We start from the raw sequence: 20,742 nt of genomic DNA on the forward strand, positions 1-20,742 counted from the left end.
ACAAACCGAACCCGTGACACCTGGGTTTCCTGAAGTCTGGTCTTGCTAGTAAAAACTGAGGCAGAGAAGGCATTCAGTACCTCAGACCTTGTCATGGAAAAGTCCTGTTTCACTAGGTCCCCTGCCCCACTCAGCAACAGGCCCCTATTTTGCCTCTTATTCCTCTTGCCACTTAAATACTCAAAGCCCTTGTTTGCTTTGACATCCTCACAGAGTCTTTAATTATAATATGCTCTGTGCTGTAATTTGTGCTTGTAAGCATAGGAGATGGGGAAGACAAATCTATAGCTTATTGAACGTTTTGGCTGTCTGCTTGTAGGTGTTTCTCTTGCTTTGCAGAGATTATAACAACATAGGAAAATGCTTCTTAAACTGTTTATACAGGTTGTAATAGCAGTTGAGCTGAGATGTAAGCTGATTTTTCCAGGTAACCTTGATATGACTGTGTAGTGGGTTCAGTTCGTAACCATGCGGAAACACCAATTTAGTGTAGTGGTTTGGCCCAAAATACTCATTACTGTTTACCTTCTGTGAGATAAGAATTAGGAGAAAAGCAAAGCAGGCACAAAACTTTGAAAGAATATGAAGAAGTTTATTAACAGACTCAAAAGAAGGAAGAAAAAAACCAAAATCATACCACACCTTCAGAACACTTCTCCTCCCCCCACCTTTCTCCCTTCTCCCACTGACAATGTAAAAAGACAACCCTTGAGATGTTCAGTCTGTTTACCACTGCCATAATAACCTTATTCAGCTCATTTAGGAAGAGGAATCTCTTTTGCTCATGCTATGGAAACATCTCCACAAGAAATTCTCTCATGGCTTCAAGTATCACGAGACAGCCACCTGGGTTGGTTCTCTGCTCGCATGTGAGTCCCTCCCCCAACTTGCAGCTTTTCCCAGAACTGCTTTCGAGGGTCCACTCTTGAGCTACTGGGGTACCATTTTAAGGTTGAGCCATTCAGAAACAAAGGTTCTTTTCACCCATCTCTGGGAGTATCTTCATCTCTAAGAAGAGAGGCCCTCCCCCCTTTCCCTGGGAGCAAAGGGGTCCTCATCATCTTCATCTCTAAGACTGTCTCTGGGAGCATCTGTAGGAACAGAGGTCTTGTCCTTCTGTTTGGAGCAAGAGTCCTCATCCCTTCCATCTCTCCCTGTTCAAACTTCTCATCAAATTACAGCTGCTTCAGCATTTGCTTAGCACAGGTGCTTTTGCTCACAAGTGCAGTTTGAATGCTCCACCCCCTATGCCTTCATGAAATTACAGTGGGTACCCTGATGTATCATAGTCCATCACCACCATAGCTTTACAACAGAGTTTCAGCTTTAAGCATCTCCTCTTTCCCCTCCCTCAGGATTTCAGCTCTTCTTTCTTTACTTAATGTCTGCAGCATTTACAGCACTGAAAGGGTTAATCTCACCTGGGCCTTGCAGCTGGAATGTCACTTATCGCTGTTGGTCACATGATCTTTGCCAGGCAGTGGTGGGCAGCTTCAGCTCAATCTTGGCTGCACTGGAGAGGGGGAGCTGGGCTGCTCCGTCTGCACAGAGCGGGGCGGGGGGGGGCGCAGGTGGAACAGGGCCCATCGGCTCCAGGGTGGCTGTGGCCCGGCCTGCACCTCGCCTGAGCAGGTCCTGGCAGGGCCCTCTGGGTCCCTGCACGGGCCCAGCCCGGTTACCTGTCCCCTGGCTGGAAGCAAGAGGGCGAGGTTGGCCTGGGGTTTGCCTATTCTTAAGTGTGGATCACAGAGGCGGTCACAATTTTGTGGCTTAAAAAATTGTCAATATTCAAACTCGCCAGTTGATAGGTTCTGTCAGGTCATCGAGGAAGTGGTAAGCACCCCTTTGCAAGAACATCACTTCTGCGACTATGCTTGCTAACCTGTGACAGACTGTAACAAAGTATTTGGCTCTGTCTTTGCTATGAAATACAGTATAGCCAATGTTTATTTAAACTAAAAGTAAAATGATTAAGATTCTGGGCTGGCGTGTGAAAGTCTGATTTTGTTTTCTATCAGCGTTCTCTTCTGACTTGTAATTTCATGGGATAATTCAGATTAAAGAGACCTCAGGCCATCTAGTCAAATCTGCATCAAGAAGGAAGCTGTAAGGTCAGACTAGATTGCTCAGGGCTTTATGAGTATTGACGGTTTGGTCAAACTTGGAAATATATCCTCTGAGAAGGCAGGTTACAACCACCCCTCCCCTCCCCCCCCCAGGTTTGGGAAAAAATGAATTTTTCTCGAAGGAAAGTGAAAGAGATACAAACTATTTATTTAACAAAGACACTGGAAGAGGATATTAATGCTAAATAATAATAAAACCTCTTGCTCTGCTGAGAGAAACATGGTTCAGAGTCCTTTCGTAGTCTCTCTCTCTCTCCCTCCTTGGAGCTGGGACAAGGTGGTGTGCCCACCTCCAGGGTCAAGGCCTCGGTGGAAAGTCCTCCCAATGTATTCTGGTGTTGAAACTGTCCAGCGGAGAAAAACAGAAAAAAAATGGAGTCCCAGGAAAACAAAAGTTCAACTCCGTCTCTCTCCAGAGAAAAAGAAAGCCGAAAGCTGGCTGGAAAGCGAGCAAGCAGGGTGCTTCCTCCCACTCCTGCCACTGCTGAACGCAGAGAACTGTCTCTATCTCTGTGCCCTTGAAACATGAAAACAAACTGCAAAGGTGCTTTGAAAAAGTACACTTTTCTCTCCCCCCTCTCAGGCTCAGTTTAAAGGCATAGAAAGGCACAAAATTAATTTCTGGGCATAGAACAGCAATATGGGATTCAACATCATAAAGTCACCCCAAGATAATCAGCTGGCTCTTGAAAACCCCCTAAGATTGGAGACTCAACTCATTGTGAAAAAATCTCTCCTCTTACCTGTTGTGGGTATACCTGCTGTCACCCATTGTCTCACATTTGACAGCTGTGCACCACTGAAGAACCTGGGCTCCACCTCTTTGCTAAGCAGATAGGCTGTGTTGGGTGTCTCCAAGCTTGTCTGCGTTCCAGGCTGAACAAGCCTGGCTCCCTCAGCTTCTCTGCACAGCGTGTGCTCCAACTTCCAACCAACTCAGTTCTCCCCTTGCTCAGATTTATCAGTCTTACCTGTAGCAGGGGCCTCAAAACTGGCTGCAGTATTCCCTATATGGTCCCTTCCTTTAATAGATGGGCATGCTGCTGGCTTGTCTTTAGGTTGCTGTCTCCCAAGACCCCCACACAGGGGGGCCCCTGTGGTTTTGTAGAGCTACCCTACAGACAACAATTCTCTGCAAAAGGTTCTTCTTTGTTGTTCCAGATGCTGGAGAAATAAGGACAAAATGCTTGCCTGTTGTCTTTTACTTGTACCTGTTGTCCTGTTTCTATATTAATTTCCCCTTTTCCTTTGTCTGCAGTGGCCCAAGAAATACAAAGATCTTGAGGCACAGGACAAACATCCAATCATCACTCAGTAGTTGGTAGTGGGATTATGAAAGGCATGCAAACTCACCCACTGAGGCAAAGCCTGATAATATACTTCTGGTATACAATTATCAATTTTTCAGCCAGTTAGTTTCTTAATGTTCCACTGAGCATAGTTCAGACTTTTAAAATGGTTGTTAAATGTTGGTTTCAAATACTTGTACAGGGGGATCATCAAATACAGTGTGTAAGTACATTGTGTGATATGTTATGAATAGGGGTCATGCATTTGGGCTTTTTTTTTCCCCTAAACTGCAGAAATAAGTCAAATTTTCACAGCTACTGAAGGGAAACTAGTTCTAGGTTTACTTTTGTGGGGTTTTTTTTTTAATACACTTTAGACATAGCTGTGGTATTTGAAAGGCAAGAACATACTGCTTTTATCTCTGGGAAAGTTGTTTGATATTATCTAGCAAAAAGAGTAAAGGAGAGATTTGAGCTGTGAAGTTGGATTTGGCTGTGCTGTTCTATTAGTTTTTGGTGGCTTTGGAAGGAGGCCTGTTAGTTTGGTCAGAAGAGGGGTGCAGTTCCTCATAGAGGATAGTTATGATTTCTCAGTTTGTGACTGTTTGGTGCTGTGTTCAGGAAATAAGAATGGAAACTAGCTAATTAATGAACACAGGCTAGTAATTCTGTGTGAGCAGGAATAAAAGTTACTCTAAATTCTTGAATTAGCTAGAGGGGAGGACGGGGGGAGAGCACTAAACTCTAGTTTGGTTGTGGCTTGAGCACAAATGTGAAATTGATTGCTGAAGGTTAATTTCTGTAGTGGTTACTCTAAGTTTCCATGTTACTATGTAACCAAAACCACTTGTGAGGTCTTGCATGGTGAGGTTAGGGATAGACCTATTCTGAAGAATTAGCCGGTGTTAGGGAGTTAAATGCCTGTTTTATTTGGTCATTCTTGTCTTCTGCTATCTCTTTTAATTACTAGAGTTATAAGACTACAGTAACTCTACAGTCCCCTGAACTTTTTCCAGTTTGTTGGTCTGTATATACACTGAGTGAAGCTGAGGCTTTTTTTGGTTGTTTGAAGGTTCCATGCTTGTCTGATTCTGGATAATGCTTTTATTAGGAGAAATCAGGTGATAGCAAACAAAACTAAGATGAACCATGCAGAATGCACATGAAAGTTGTACAAGTTGCACGGCACCCTGGGGAGGCCAGAAATAAATCTTCAAGAGGCATTAGACAGCTCTGGGAGCAAGTTCATTAGTGGCTATTCAGCCATTTGGGTGAATGCAACTTCTGTGAGCTTGTAACAAAGACAAGAGTCTGTCCTGGACCCTGCAGTTTGGGATAAAGATCTGCTGTGGTCAAAAAGCTCTTCTAGGTAAATTTTTTTGTCTGAGTTATGAATGGTAACTGTGTCTTAATCTTTTTCTTCTTTCTCATGAACTTAAATCTCTCATGAAAACTAATTTAGGAAGAAGTGTTCTTATACATCTACTTTAAGTATTTTCAACAGGTTCTTTTTTTTTTTTTTTTTTTGCAGATGGCTTGACTGCACTTTCATTTTCCATTAGTTCCTTAACTGTGATTGGAATGTTGGCAGCTATCACTTACACAGTAAGTTGTTACACAAGGTTTTCAGATTTTTATCTTCATGATACTTGCGGTTATCACTGGCTGTACCTGTGTGGAAAACTTGTCATCCTAAAAAGATTCAGCAATGTCTTTAGCTCTGGATTTTCATGGTTTGAAACACTCGTTCTAAGTTTTAACTTTTTGCTTTAAGGACCACTGTTTTAGTACTGAACACAGATCAGACTTAATTTAAAAGCGTTTATGCAAGGGAATGTCACATTGCTTATGACTTTTAACGCAGTCACTGACTTCTCTTGCTCTTAAGCCTTTATTTCTCCACCATGATGTAGAGAATTAAATGTTGCCTTTTTTTTTTTAATTCATTGAAATGTGGTGTAACCTAGAGTTGGCATGGAGCTAAACTACTGCAGTTCTTTGTGACTTAGAGGGATTTGGAAGGGTTCATTCTGTAACCAATTGTATGATTGAGGCTATGTTAGTTCAACTGCTTGACTTTGCCTTTATGTACAAAGGACAGGGACTGTTTTAACTTATTAGCTTTGGCCAACATTTAATGTTTATGTGGCCATTTGCTTTTCTACTGTGTTCTTTCTTCCTTCAGTGAATAATCAGTGTGTTTGGAATGCTCCATGTTTTAATTTGTCATCAAGGTGAAATTTTGCAACAAAGAAGCAGCTTTAAAGCTTAAGATAAAGCTTTATCTGTTATCAATCAGTTAAAGTTTCTCAGAAATTACTTTTTTTCTGATAGGTTTTAATCTTAAGGTTCATGTCCTTGCTAATAAAATGTTTTCTTCCATTGCAGCCTGGCTCTAACATAAGGTTGTTCCCATGTAGCTTTGCTTGTGAATTCTAAGTGCCTTTGTAGCAACAGCTCCTGCACTAAATTATTTTGAAACCTTGTTACCCAAGGAGATGTTCAGGCAAACTATAAATGTATAAAACTCAAACAAGGATTTAAGAAAGAGGGAAGGGGGTAAGGTACTTACTATGTTTAGGTTCTTAAATTAGTAACAAGTATAGCTAATGATTTTCTGTCTCTCCAGCTGGTGTCAGTAACGGCAGAATTATGGAAGGCAGTTCAGGACAGGTTCTCAGATGTGTCAGAACCCCCAACAGCTTGGTGGCCATCAGGGTCTGTGCAGTAGGTAGGAGAGCAATTGAGTGCATCAGCTAGTGGGTGTCTTAGGTGAGCTGAATTGCTCTCAGCCCCATTGACTAAGTGCTTTAACCTGACCCAGATGATAAATTTTATTACTTTAAGCCTTTTCTTAAAGTGACATGGGTCATTAAATTATTCCGGCTATCTTGCTGACATCTGGATCATGTGATGGCCAAAAAAGATGTAGACCCCCATTTAGTCTGTAATAACATGTCATATTTTGTTTCCTTTAATTATAGAAGAAAAGGTTAATTTCTTGTTCAACTACATTACACTGCTGAAGAGCACAAATAGTGTTCATATAGTGTTATTCTAGCCTCCATGAGACTAACATCAAGAACAAACTCATTAGCTGGGAGAATCTCATTAGTGTTTTGTTCAAACAACCAAGCATGGTTTTTATAACTGTTAGAAAACATCTAAAATGTGAGATTGTGAAAATAAAGCAACTTTATTCCTGACTGAAATGAAAACAATTTAGAACAAAAACCCTATCAGATATGGTGCTTCATGATATGGTTTAGTGGGCATGGTGGTATTTGGTCAGAAGTTGGGCTTGATAATTTTGGAGGTCTTTTCCAACCTTAATGATTATGTGATTCTTGTAATTTTTTCAATTTATTGCTAATATTTCCTACTTCCAATGTTATTGCCTACTTATTTTTGAGCCCAGATTGGTTGTAGGCACCATTCAGCTGAGTATCACAATATGCTTCTGTCCTCAACACTAGCTGAATCTGGAAATCCACGGTCAATAACTTCAGTGTTATGTGTTGTTTGTTTTCTCAGATGAAGACAATACCTTATCTTCAATATTGTTGCTTTAGTGTCAACATATTTACAACTTACACAAATACTGAGTGAAAAATGAGGTGAAACATCAAGCATGAGAACTAGCTGTTATCTGAATGCCTTAATTACCAAGATTTTTGGGCTAATTTGTTGCTTTGTAAACTTCAACTGATATGTCTATGCAAATGCCTGGAGTGTGACATTGATTTCCTTTATTTTTAACTGCTGTATTTCATCCTTCTGGAACTATCTGTTCTGTTTTACAGTGGGTGTTAAGGGAGAGTGGGAGAAATCCAGGAGCTATTTTACAGAAGTTTTGGGGTTGAGCTCACATGAGAGTGGGTTGTTATCTACCTCTGATGTGAATTTTTTGTCATTGTTTGCAGGCAGGTGTAGAATCTTTTCCTGAAACAGTGAGCTGCCTTTGATATATGGGTGGACTGAGGTACAAATGTGTCACAGACAGTGAAAAATACCTATTAGGTCTGTTTTCAAAGTTGGAGCAGGGTTTTCTTTATGCTGTAGTGCTTTCATAACACTTTTCCCACCATCAGTGGTGGTCAGGCTTCCATATTTAAGCTATTTTCACCTGTAACAGCGTAAGCAATGCCCTTCTCGTGGTCTGAAGAATGAACTGAGTGTGCCCTTGACAGTATGTGGATGCCGTGTACCTGCATTCCAGTTTATATTGTTGGCTGGACTTGTCCCAGTGTTATGACATAATACAAAAACTGCTTCAGTAATGAAAAGTTTCTGGGCTGTTGTGCTTCCCTAAAGCTCAGGGAGAGGTTGGCTCAGAGTGTAGTGTGTGTTTACCAGTTTGGATTACTCCACTTGCTCTACTTCAGAGGAGCTGAACATGATTCTGGAAGGAATGACACTTTTCTCTTGTCTTTGTCTTGTGGTTGTTTTTTGGTTGGTTTTTTTTTTTTTGCTATATTAGCCTTGTATAAAAAAAAATCAACTCTAGATGAGACAAAGATCTGAGTGCAGAGACAAGTCTGTGAGGCATTGTCTGTAATGCTTGCTGCTTACATCTCACAAGTAAGTATTTAGGCTCTTGTGTTTCTTCAGGTAGCCTTCTGCTGCTTATGAAATTGTTTATCCTGGTTTCTAAAGGTGGGAGATCTTTGTGCTCAGTCAACAAACCACTCTTTTATCATTGGTGTTAGTTGTTTTTTTTAAGCACAGAAAGAGAATACTGTTATGTAAGAGTGAACAGGAGAACAAAGACACCTATTGCAAAGTTTTCCACAAACGCTTAGTAGATGATGGAAAACAGAATAGATGGAGACACTGTGTGGTCTCTGAGTTCCTGTGTCTCTGGACAGAAGTGATCTCACATGTGGTTTATACCAGTGAAGAGCTGAGGATCTGTAGTACAGACATAACTGAAATTTTTTTCTTGTTCCTCTGACTTCTGCATATCCTCAGCCTGTTTCAGTGCCAGAGTTGCTGTTGTATTGTTAAATGGAAGCTAAGAACAGGTGTATCTGGTCTTCTATATATTCATTCACAGTCAAGAAAAAAAAATCTATTCTAAGTGAATATCTAATAAAGGTTGTATTGTAATATGTGATATGTTAGCAACTCCTTTCCTACCTAATTAAAAATGACTTTACATTGAATGCTTACTATAACAGAGAATACTAAAAATAAATAGGAATGCTGTGCCTGAAGTGACTTCAGCTGACTGATTTCATCTTCAAATGTTATTTATGGAAGAAACCATGAAAGAGATGAATCAAGTGATTTTATTAAAGTCCCTGGCAGTGCAATTTATCCATTCTACAATTAGTTGAACTTATGTTAACAGTAGTGCTTTGTGTGGCCTTCGGCATGAAGAATTAGATTATGGCTGCTCTAAAATTGAATTTCTGTGTTGTGGTAATATACAATACTGTGAAAAGCTGGGGGGGGGAAAAGGCTTTGGCAATGTCAGCAGGTAGCCTTGAATTTGAGTAGAAATGGAGAGCAAAAGCTCACTTCAGCATGTGTGTGCTCCTAGGCTTTCTTTGTGAAAACGTGTCCTCCTCCTTCCTCAGGAGGAGGGATACAGCAGGATGGTGTTGTTTGGATTGTAGATGGCTGCAGTTTAAATTATGGAACTAACAAATTTACCCCAAGGACTGATCTAGTTAAAACCTATTTTTTAAGGATCAGTCCAGTGTTCAGAGCCTCTCAAGGCACTGATTGGTTTAATACATTACTCCAAAGTCCATGGTGAGCTGTTAATGCAATGAAGAACAGAATTCTTATCAGAGCACTGTATTGTAGCATTTGATATGTTGGAATTTGGGGGGTAAGGGTTGACAGTTGAGGGACAGCACAAACTGAAGCATCATGCTGGACCAGAGTTGTGGATAGCTGCACAGTTGTGTTACCAGTTGTGATGGATATGTAGGTAATGCTACAGTTCAGTGGGGTTGTCATTATATTGGATTGCTGGCTTCCATTTTCTATGGCTTCAAACATCAAAATCACAGTAAATTTGATCTAGTGATACATACAGAGAAGAGCTTCTTTTGCCATTTGAGGGAAAATGCAGAGTTTTGCTTTTGAGTTGTGAGCTTTTCCCCAGCATCTGAATGGGGTAGGATGAAATAGACTGTTGAAACTGAAGTTGCCAAAGAAATAAAACTTTTTTGGTATGAGAAGTTCCTGATCTGCTCAATTTCTGTGAAATCCTAGTTAAAAGCTTTGAGAGGTATTAGTAGTAAGTGCTGATCCTGAAAGCATCTCATCCCTTGAGGTAAATCACTGGGGAGGGTACTAGCATGAAAATTACCAGCTTAAAAAGTTGCTTTTCTGAGAAAAGGTCAGGGAGAAAACTCAGAACTACTTTCATTGATAGCTAGATATAGAAGGTTGTGTATGTTTTTGATACCTACTAAAAAGCTATAGTTATTATAAGAATTAGATTTTAATTCAAGTTCCATGCTTGCTAGAAAATATCTTCAGGAGTCAAGAGCTAACATTTGAATAAAGAAGCAAATTAAATGTTTTGTGGTATTTCTTAACACCATGTCTTTCAAATGAGAAGATTAGATGCAAGGAAGATGATTAAGGAGTATTTAGAGGATTTTAACTCCACACTTTAAATGGAACATAAATTGGTTTGTTCTGTTCAGTTTCCCATGTGATGATATTTGGGACAGTCCTGCAGAATGTGGCAACAGTGTCTTCTCTGGGCAATAAAGATGTCGGGCTGTGAGCTGTGTGGTTCTTGAGTCAGAACGTTTTTCTAGTAGTGTTGGAATTCTATAGGAAAAACAGCTTCTCTAACACTTGATTGCAAAGCAAGATGACAGGTGTCTAGCATGAGGCTAAACATTTTGGCAGTAGTGTGTAAGGATAATTTAAAGCAGACATCTTTGTTACATTTGACAAGTGTCTCACCTTAGTAAAAAGTCCGTAGCAGTAAATTCTCAAATTGCTTCCTTACATTTGCCCTATAAACTTTTGGTTTTCTATCTTTGGGTTTTTTTTTCATTATGGCCATTCCAATGAGCAGTTGTTCTTCCTAAGGTACTTATTAAGATGTGGGCACAGAACTGAATTGTCTACATTTCCCAAAAGCTTGAAGTGTAGCAAGCACATAGGTTAGGATCAAAGCAACCAAAAATCAATAGATGTGTGGTCAAGCAGAATTTGGTTTTTTTTCAACAGCATGACTTCTTTTTAATTGTAGATAGCAGTTAAGTTGGACAAAAAGCAAAGTTGCTTGCTTCTGTGAATGGATGTAAAAATATAAAAGCTGCAGTTACATTTCTTTTGACTAACTTTGAGCTGATCCTTTTTAGCATGGTTTTTTAGAATATACTAAAATTTCATGTTATGTTTCCTTGCTGAATACACTGAAGAATAATCTTTCCTTGATTTTGATTGACACTTTGGAAGATGAGGAAGGGACAAGAAAGATGAAACTAGGCAAGATGCGTATTCTAAATTTTTAACTTCTTAAGGGGAAATAATTAAATAGCGTAGGTGAATAATGTAGATGAAATCTACAAATGTTCCCATGATGCATTAATATTACTGATAAGAGCATAAATATAGATGTCATTTTCTCAAGTACATGCAATATTTAAATGTGCAACATTATTTAGACCTATGTCTTGGTATGTCTCAAGTCTCAACATAATCCTTAATTGGTAGTTGCTTTTCTGTTTTCAAGCTTTGTCACAAAGTCTACTTTTTTTTGGCATTATGTAAGGTATAGTACTGAAGTACAATGCTTGATACTTAAAATTGTTTTGTAAGAAATATGAAATAGTGATCTTCAGGGGGCTCTGCAAATCCATGACCTTGATGATTTATACTGGCAGCTTTCTATGTCTATAAATATGGAATAGTAACAAGAACGTGATAAATGAGGCCTGTGGTGCTGTCCTGGTTTTGGCTGGGGGAGAGTTTGAAACAGTTTTACAGATGATGTAGTTTGCATCTATTCTTTCATTAATGGGTTTTGCATTGAAATGGTTCTACATGGCCTTAGGTATTAGAACAATAGTTGTTGTCAGCTCCAGATTGCTATTAGAATTCAAGGCAGAATAACAAGTTACTTATACAATGATAGGCAGACTAATTTTTGAGTGATCTTGTGCATCTCATTTAGCATGTCCTTGAAGGATGATTATAATTGGCTTTGTAATTTTTCCAAACATTTAATAAGCATTATTTGCTTTCTTATGGAACTATAAAAAGCTTCTTTTTTCTCTGTCCTGAAAGAGGCAATGTTAGAAAGCTTAGCTTGTCTACTCACAAATAGGATGACCTTTTCACACCTAATTTTTGTCCAGATTGATTTACTTTTCTGCAGTTGACATTATTAACAACCAAAGAGCTTAAAACCTTTTAGAATCTGTCTAACCTTAAAAGCACTCATTCACTAGTGATAATCATTTAAGCAGACATCAAACAGCTATTGAGAAATTGAGATGTTAGTAGCATTCATCGTCATTACTATTTAATCACTTCGGTGCCAATTCTGAAATAGAAATGTAACTATTTCATTATGTTCACTTCTCTATGAAGTAATAAATAACCAAAATAACAAACTAATCTGGTGACTGGTTTAACAGCCTGTTTCCTACTACACTGTTGGAGAACTGTAGATATTAAACTGGTAGATAAATTATAGTTTTGTACTTTAAGAATTGGAAAGTAGATTAATCTTTTAGTTGTTAATGCTTTTCTGAGCCTAATGGAACAGTACAGAAGGTGGCAGCTAGGCAAAACAATTATGGTCAGTATTGTAACTGAAGCAGAGTTAACTCTTTCATGGATGTTTTGTCTAGCAAGCACAAGTTCACAGGGCATAGTAGAACAGCTGTAGTATAGAGGCTGTTTTGTTTGGTTTCTATATCTTAGAAACCTTGACAGCATTTTTTTTGACTACTTGAACATTGACAAATAATGAGTCTGTAAGGTAGAGAGAAAACATTATGAGAAATGAAGGTGAATGTATAGCAGGATAGTATAAGAACGAATAGTAAAGAAATGGAGAAACAAGTGCTCAATGCAAGATTCATGTTGTGTACAGCAGATCGTGCAGGAATTACCATAGTGAACTTACCTATTCTGTTTGGTCAGTCTGTTCCATGCTTTCACATGTTTTTTATAACAATGTTATCCAAAAAGTTACGTGCTCTTGTAGCAACTGAAGATTGGATGCTAAAACTTCCCATGAAAAACTGGAATTTTATCAGATAACATTTTGAATTATTTTCAAAGCTGTATGGTGTGAGATTTTTAGAGGAAGCAAGTACCCCACTGTGTCCATGAGTGAGTTTGCTGTCTTCAGATGCATTTAGTAGGCTTTCTCCTTTACCCCTCATAATTTAAGGGAGGATATATAAACTCCTGTCACTATTTGCCATGCTTAATGATGTTCTGGAAATAAGATTCTTGAATTCCAATTGTTACTTTTGAATGGTAGTCAGAGATGGAGACATGACTTTAATGTAAGAAAGCAGATGATGAGTCCTTGTAGAGTCAGATTACTTTGCAGGAGAACTGTGCAGCCATGCTGCACAGAGAAGGTACAGTTTCAATCAAGGTGTAGTCCCAGTTCCTTTTGCACAGACTCAGTGTCACCTGTGCTGGTGTGACACCTGAAGGTGTGCCTCTCTTGAGGCTATTTAATTGGACTGACTGATGCGGTCAGTCAGAAGCAATGCTGGCAAGAGTGCCTTGTATTCATATGAAACTGTTCAATGTAAGCAACTGAATTGTGTCAATTGCTGTGAAAGGTAAAAGGTATCCTGTGACTTCCCTCATGGTTGGCATAATTCAAATAAAAAGCTAATTAGGTTACTACTATATAAAAATATTCTTCTAGACCAAAATAATTCTTTAAATTGAGGGGTTTTTTTTACCTGGGACATTTGTATTGAAGTAAATTAGCTCATGCTTGACTGTGTTTCTTAAATACTGCATATATTAAAATAGATCAGCTGTTTTTAATTTGAATAGATGAATTTATGTCAGTCTGGTTGGTAGAATTGAACATTTTGTCTTTCATGGTCACACTTTGAGGTGAAGTATTGAAACAAGCTATTGTAATAAAATAGGAATTTGAATATTTGTATCTTTAAAGCTGAGAGCATTTCTGATGCCCTTTATACCGTGTTTTTAAAAATTCTTTTTTTAATTTGGCTTTTTAATGTGACTTCACTAGAGGGCACTGCTGTGCAAGAAATGTTTGTCAATATTAATTGCTACACTTCTTGCCCAAGATTGCATGTAAACCTTTTAAAAACCTCAGTGATAACGATTTTAAAGCCAGTTGCATTATATATAGACCTCTAATTATAAATGGAATAGGAAGTCATTCTGGTATGCTACACAAGTACTTTTTTGATAATTTATTGAAATCACAGGTTTATTTCTTAAACACCTTTAACCAGAAAAAGTTTTTAAGCTATGTTCATTTATAGTTCTGATTGTGCACCAAGCTGATGAGAAAAAATTTGCTTGTTCTGTTTGATCTCTAGCAAGGAGAGATGATCCAGTTTGGGTCACAAAGTTACTCATTTGACCATATTTTTTTAGCTGAACATAGCAGATATAGAAAATGAAATATAATCAACTTCCACTTAAAGTATAGTGCCTGATGGCTTCAAGCTTTCTGCAGTAGGTGTTGAAAATTAGCTTTAACTCATTTAATTCTATTTTAAAGTAATTGACTATATTAATTGTAGTGTGATTTTGCTGTCTTCCTCTTAACTGATCTATGTGCTTATGGCTGATATGGTTGATGTTTAGGTCTTCCCACCTTAATACTTCCTTGTAAGTGAAACTCTTCATAGCTTGTGCAATTTAGAAAACTTACACTAGAAGTTATGGTTTCCAGCAAAAAACCTTTCTGGATCTTTTCAATAGTCAAGGATTTATCCCTGAAGCAGTTGCTTGGTGAAACAACTTCAGTAAAACATGATTTTACAACTTGTTGCAACTTCACTTATGTTCTGCCTTTTGTTTCTGAGTGACTATTATTAGCATAGGAGGCAATTAATACAAAATACTTCCCTTATCTGGCCATGAGTTGAGTTTGGCGAGTCTCAAGTGTTGTAACATGCTGAGTCTGCAAGAGACTAAGAATCAGAACAGCAGCTCTTCCTTCTAAATCTGAACTGTGAATGACATGAGAGCAGCTGAATCTGCTGCAGGATGAGAAGGGACGGGACCTGGGAGAAGTGGAGATTAAGCAAATTAGACACAATGCTCATGTAAATTCTCATAAGGTATTTAATGCTCTGTCTGGAGCATGGAGTTTATTTGGGCTCAGTGGCATGCTGAGAGAACAGGTAGAGCATGCTTCTCACTGCTCCTCAGTGCTGGCTCATACTGCATGAAGGTATTGAACTATTTGTTGCATTCATGGGAGTTACAGGGTCCTGCTTTAGATGGATTTGTTTTCAAATTACTGTCTGACTGAACTACCACTTCCATGAGTAACAAATAAGACAGGAGTTTCAAAAGCTTTGTTTAGACTGTTCTAATAGGGTTGGGAAGCTGGGTTTTCTATTGCAATAAGTTGTTCTGTGTTTTTTTCCCTTATCCTTTAGAGTAGAAGGCCTTATACTTCAAAAAGTATGTAAGTATGAACTTTATCCATCCAGAGATGCCTGTGGGCAGAAACTCAAATGAGAAGACAGCTGCTTATGGATGATGCTTCTAACTTGTATTTAATAGGTAGGGAGCTCTTAGGATTTGGCTTTTCAGCCCTTAAGCTGAATGATAGTTGTGATCTCTTGTGTGGAGCACTTGTGGTGATTCAAGAGAGGGGAGTCTTCTCTAAAATAAGTTGGTTTAACTATAAATTTAGATTTTTTTTTTTATTCCTACTGCAAAATGAGGTTTCAGTGAAGCTGATCAGGCATCCAAGTAACAGCAAAGAGCAGATAGAGCCTGAGGCCTTAGAGACCTATCCTTGCAACATGTCTTATGAGGTTAACAGTTAGTGTTTAGTACTAAACAGTTATTGTTTAGTACTACACTCAGTTCATTTTGAAGAACCTATGTGACATAACTGCACATATACTCTAATTGACTATTACATTTGGATGTCTGGTTTTACTCTTAGATGCAGTGTCTCTTATTTCACTTAACACTTCAAGACAAAAAAAATGTCTAAAAATAAGTCCTGGAAACTGTTGTTTCAGTGGTATAAATATGTCAAGAATTAACTTGTTTTATATAAATTAATGTACATAAATTAACTTGTGTTAACTGGTTTAAAGGCTCTTTTGATAAGTTTTTTATTCATATTCTAAACTTTGAACCCACAATTTGTTTCAGGACTAAGCCCTCTCTTGGCTTTAGTGTACATCTTTGGTTTGTTTTACTTTGCTATCCTCAATATATTGTTTGCTTGTTAAGTTGCAGATGCCTAGAATAATAGTCCTTGAATAATGTAACACTTGTACTAATCCAGGGGATTAAAACTTTTTCCAGGACAGTCTTGAACTTCTTTATCAGCCTGAAGGTAAATGCAGCCCTGAAAATGAGCTAATACAGCTTCTGTTCAGACCTGTGACACATCACATGAGATGACTCATCTTTCTGTCCTTCATTCTGTATATTGTTATCTTGAAGGACCGATGTGTCCTTTTCCCACATGGATGGTGGGAGGCTTACTTCATCTTTCTGTTAGCATCTTCTGTGTTCAGGGAAGGAACTTAGCCTTTATCACTGGAGCAAGCTTGATGTTCAAGTATATAGTTCACATTTTCAAAAACAGCAAAACAATATATCACTTTAAGAGTTGTATTTTTCTTTGTAGAAACTTAGACTAAGTTTTAAAGTCCTGAATTTGATTTCTTAACTATTTCACAGAGTGAATACTTGATATGTTAATTTGATATGTTAGCTGTTTGAAGAACAGGTGGAAACCTCAGATGTTGAAATCTAATTACTTCTAAACTTAGGTTTGTAAAATTGTTTAGGCACATTGTCATAGCAATCTCTTACATGTGTTTCTACATACTGGCACTGGCTGGAAATGTTCTGGGTTACAGAGAGGGACATTAAATAAATTGCAAACTGCATTCTAGTTCATGATGTTGGATGGTGTTCATATGTCCCCTAAATTCTGGAGTTATGCTACTAGCTGACCTGAGTGAGCTCTTTGGGGTCAGTATAGGCCCAATATTATTTAGTCCTCATAAATTATGTGGGTGATGGGGTTGAATAATTATATGGTTTGAGAAATATGGCAAACTGGAAGAAGTAGATAGAACAAAGAGCTGCCATACAGACATTGACTAATGGGAAGATTGGGCCAACAAGAAGGACATCAGGTTTAGCAGATGTTAAGGTAGTTTCTTAAAATGGATTAATTCCAAGCAACAGTTCGTGGTTTGGTCTGATCAGCTGGGAGATTGTTCTGCTGAAAAAGACCTGGAAGTCCTAGTGGGCAGCAAGCTGAGCATGCTTCAGCAGTGTGCCTCGCAGCAGAAATGCAAACAGTGTCCAGGGCTTGCCTCAGCAGGAGCATAGACATTTTCATTGTACTTGGCACTCCCAAAGCCACACCTGGGAATTCTGTCTCTGGTTTTGATCCCCTAGTTTGAGACTGGAAAACTGTAGAGGCTCCAGTGAAGGCTTGTGGACATGATTACAAAGTTGCAGAGAGTAACCTATAAATAAAAGCTGAAGGAATTTTTTGCTTGGCCTAGAGAAGAGAATTGTGGGAGAGTGCTTTTTACAGAATCACAGAATGGGCTAGGTTGGAAAAGACCTTTGAGATCAAGTCCAACCTATGACCTAACACCACCTTGTCAACTAGACCATGGCACTAAGTGCTACATCCAGTCTTTCCTTAAACACCTCCAGGGACAGTCACTCTACCACCTCCCTGGGCAGCCTATTCCAATGCCCAGTCACCCTTTTTGTGAAGAACTTCCTCCTTATGTCCAATCTAAACCTCCCATGGCTCAGCTTATGACTGTGGCCTCTTGTCCAGTTGCTGGTTGCCTGGGAGAAGAGACCAGTCCCCACCTGGATACAGCCTCCTTTCAGGCAGTTATACAGAGGGATAAGGTCTCTTCTTTTCTTCAGGCTGAACAACCCCAGCTCCCTCAGCTGCTCCTCCCAGGGCTTGTGTTCCAGACCCTTCACCAGCTCTGTTGCCCTTCTCTGGACTTGCTCCAGCACCTCAACATCCTTCCTAGACTGGGGGCCCAGAACTGGATGCAGCACTCAAGGTACAGCCTCACCAGAGCTGGGAAGAATCACTGCCCTGGTCCTGCTGGCCACACTATTGCTGATACAGGCCAGGAGCCCTTGGCCTTCTTGGCCACCTGGGCACACGCTGGCTCATGTTCAGCTGGCTGTCCATCAGCACCCCCAGGTCCCTTTCTGCCTGGCCACTGTCCAGCCACTCTGTCCCCAGCCTGTAGTGCTGCAGGGGGTTGTTGTGGCCAAAGTGCAGGACCTGACACTTGGTCTTGTTGAACTTCATGTCATTGGATTGGGCCCATCCAGCCAGCCTGTCCAGGTCCCTCTGCAGAGTCCTCTTACCCTCCAGCAGATGAACACTCTCCCAACTTGGTGTCATGTGCAAATTTGCTAATGGTAGGCTCAATCCCCTCACCCAGATCATCAGTAAAGACATTAAACAGGACTGGGCCCAACACTAATCCCTGGGGGCCACCACTGGTGACTGATTGCCAACTGGATGCAGCACCATTGAGCACCACTCTCTGGGCCTGGCCATCCCACCAGTTCTTAATCCAGCATAGAGTACGCCTCTCCAAGCTGTGGGCTGCCAGCTTTTCTGAGAGAATGCTATGGGATATGATGTTGAAGGCTATGCTGAAGTTCAGGTAGACAATATCTGCAGCCTTGTGTAGGTGGCAAAGAGCTTAATATTCTCAAAGGAGATAGTCTAAAGGGAGAGCTGACACACATTTATAGAAAGTTGTCAAGTCCAGCCTAAGTTCTGGCATATTCAAAAATACAATCCAAAAATGGACAGTGTCTTGCTCTGGGTTGAGTGCATGAGAATTTAGTATGTTGAAGTAGGTTTCTAAGCAGGTCAAATTGTGTCTTGCGTACAGAAAACTCACAATATGACAGCAGCATGTATGGTGACATTTTTAATGCACTAGTATTTGTGTTAAATCTATTCTCAGCAGGAAATGTAAAGCTATGCTTGAAGGAGGGAGTGGTATTTCTGTGAAAATGTAGAAAACTGCTCTTCAAACTTCCTGGAAGTATTTAAAAGTCTTGTAGACATGGCACTTGGGGACATGGTTTAGTGGCAGACTTTGCAGTGTTAGGTTACTGGTAAAACTGGGTAATCTTAGAGGTCTTTTTCAACGTAAACAATTCTCTGAAGTTATCAAGTGTTCAGATATCAAAGACTCTAGTAAAATTGTGTATGTTAATTGCTGAGACAGAAAAGAACCTTCCTACTGAGCTCTACACCAAGAACAGCATATCATCTACAATAAATAAAATACAAGCTTATGGCTAATGTCTCTAAACTGCTTGGAGAAACTTCTGATCCTGGCCTTGATCCATAAGAATCATAGAGTAACAGAGAGGAAATAGTGCCATTTTCTTGTTGTTTACCTTGCCTCAAATATGTTTCTTTTTATGTTAATGGAAAGCTTATAGACCTTGTGTTGGAAAAATCCATGTGTGTTGTTGATGTAGAAGCTGGCAAAACACTTTGAATGATATAGAATTTATAATGTGGAATAAATTCCAACAGAACTTATGAATGTGTATCTAAGCAGTCTTGGAATGTAACTGAGTTCAGGTATTCATGTAACTTTTGCTGCCTTTTTATTACAGAATTTTGGTTTTAGTAAATTGGGTACTTTCAACCCAATTTTATTTTAAAAGCAGCTTGAAGACTACTGTCTGCAAAGAAACTGTGTATACTTTGCCTCTAAAACTATTAATGTTCAATTTCTAGAAATTTCTGTATTGCACAAAATGTTGATTTTGATCTAAAGTGGGAAAGTTAAGGTTTTTGGAAGCTATGTGATATACAAAAAACAAGGACTGGTTTGATAAATCATCAGTGTACTATGCTTATGAGGTCTTAACACATGTCTGAGGGATGATGAGACACTTAAGTACCACTGGCATGATGAGGATTGCTGGAATTCGCAAAGCGTATTTGTTATGCTTTGTTCAAAAGGGGAAGGGAATTGGGTGCCTTAGTAAGAGTATGCAGATGGGGTGAAAAAGCCAGTAAAACCAGTAGTGATACCTGATAGATATAAGATAGAGCAGCCTTATCAGATGAAAATATATGGCAGAAAATTTGAGTATGTATGTTTCCTTTTTATTTTAGGCTTATGGTATGTCAGCTTTGCCTCTAAACTTGATTAAGGGAACTACCAGTGCATCTTATGAACGTTTAGAGAACACTGAAGATATTGAAGAGGTGGAGCAACATTTATTGAGGATTAAATCAAAGGTAAGGTTTTCACTGTTCTCACTTTCATAAGGATTTGTTTTTTCCTTGCTTACTAGTTTATAGTCATGCTGTAGAGTCTTTGTTTCAGAAAGAATAGCAAGTCAGAAATGAATAGCTTGCAGTTGAGTTATTCTGAAACACATGGTCACTTGTATAGTAGCTGTTACGTTCTTTGTTAGTCCTGCAGCAATAGTTGTTTCTGTCTGGCTAATAAGTGTTTACAAATTAAACTTCTTGAGGCCTGCTTGGATGGAAGAGATGCTTTGTAGATATTAACCTCACTTAGTCTGCTACCAGAAATGGCATCCAGTTTGTTGACTTATTCAATGCAGTGTAGTTAACACTGGATACTTGCCGCATAGAGCTGTCATGATTTAGATTCATCAAACTATTAATTATCTTTATGAATAAATAACAGCTCCAGATATTCTTGCTTCCCAGTTAATGCACCTTGCTGTTATAAAAAAATTCTTTATGAAAAGCATACATATGGAAAACTGTTGAGTCATAAATATCCCTTAGACGCTAACACCGTTTGTTAACCCATGGTGGCTTTGCAGCTAATGGAAACGCTGTTCCTGGTGTAAGCAAGACATTTTTAACAGCCTCTGAGTGCAAGCCAAAGGAGAGTGAGTTATCTTTACATACAAGGTGATAGGGGGAAAATCTCCCACCTCTTTTTACAACCCATTTCAGACAGTGGTTTGACCAGTGTTTTCAGAGTGTTGATTGGGAGAAGTGACATCGAGGTGCCTTACTTCCATCTTGGCAGTCCATCTGTGCTGTTGTGTGCTCTGTGGTAGTAGACCTCAGATGTTGAAGCAGTTCCAACAGTCTTCCCTTGATA

At 39.1% G+C, this 20,742-nt stretch overlaps 1 protein-coding gene across 1 annotated transcript in view; it reads left to right on the forward strand.

The window, feature by feature from the left end:
• The window catches only part of LMBRD1 (LMBR1 domain containing 1), a 73,531-nt gene that overhangs the window by 23,617 nt on the left and 29,172 nt on the right, over positions 1–20,742 (forward strand). Inside the window, exons 7-8 of the mRNA XM_082300188.1 lie at positions 4,947–5,020; positions 19,770–19,895. Of these exons, the coding sequence (XP_082156314.1) occupies positions 4,947–5,020; positions 19,770–19,895 (200 nt within the window). The remainder of the gene's footprint in view (positions 1–4,946; positions 5,021–19,769; positions 19,896–20,742) is intronic.

This window comes from Coloeus monedula (genome assembly GCF_965178545.1).
Source record: "Coloeus monedula genome assembly, chromosome: 2".
In the NCBI taxonomy this organism is placed as follows: domain Eukaryota; kingdom Metazoa; phylum Chordata; class Aves; order Passeriformes; family Corvidae; genus Coloeus; species Coloeus monedula.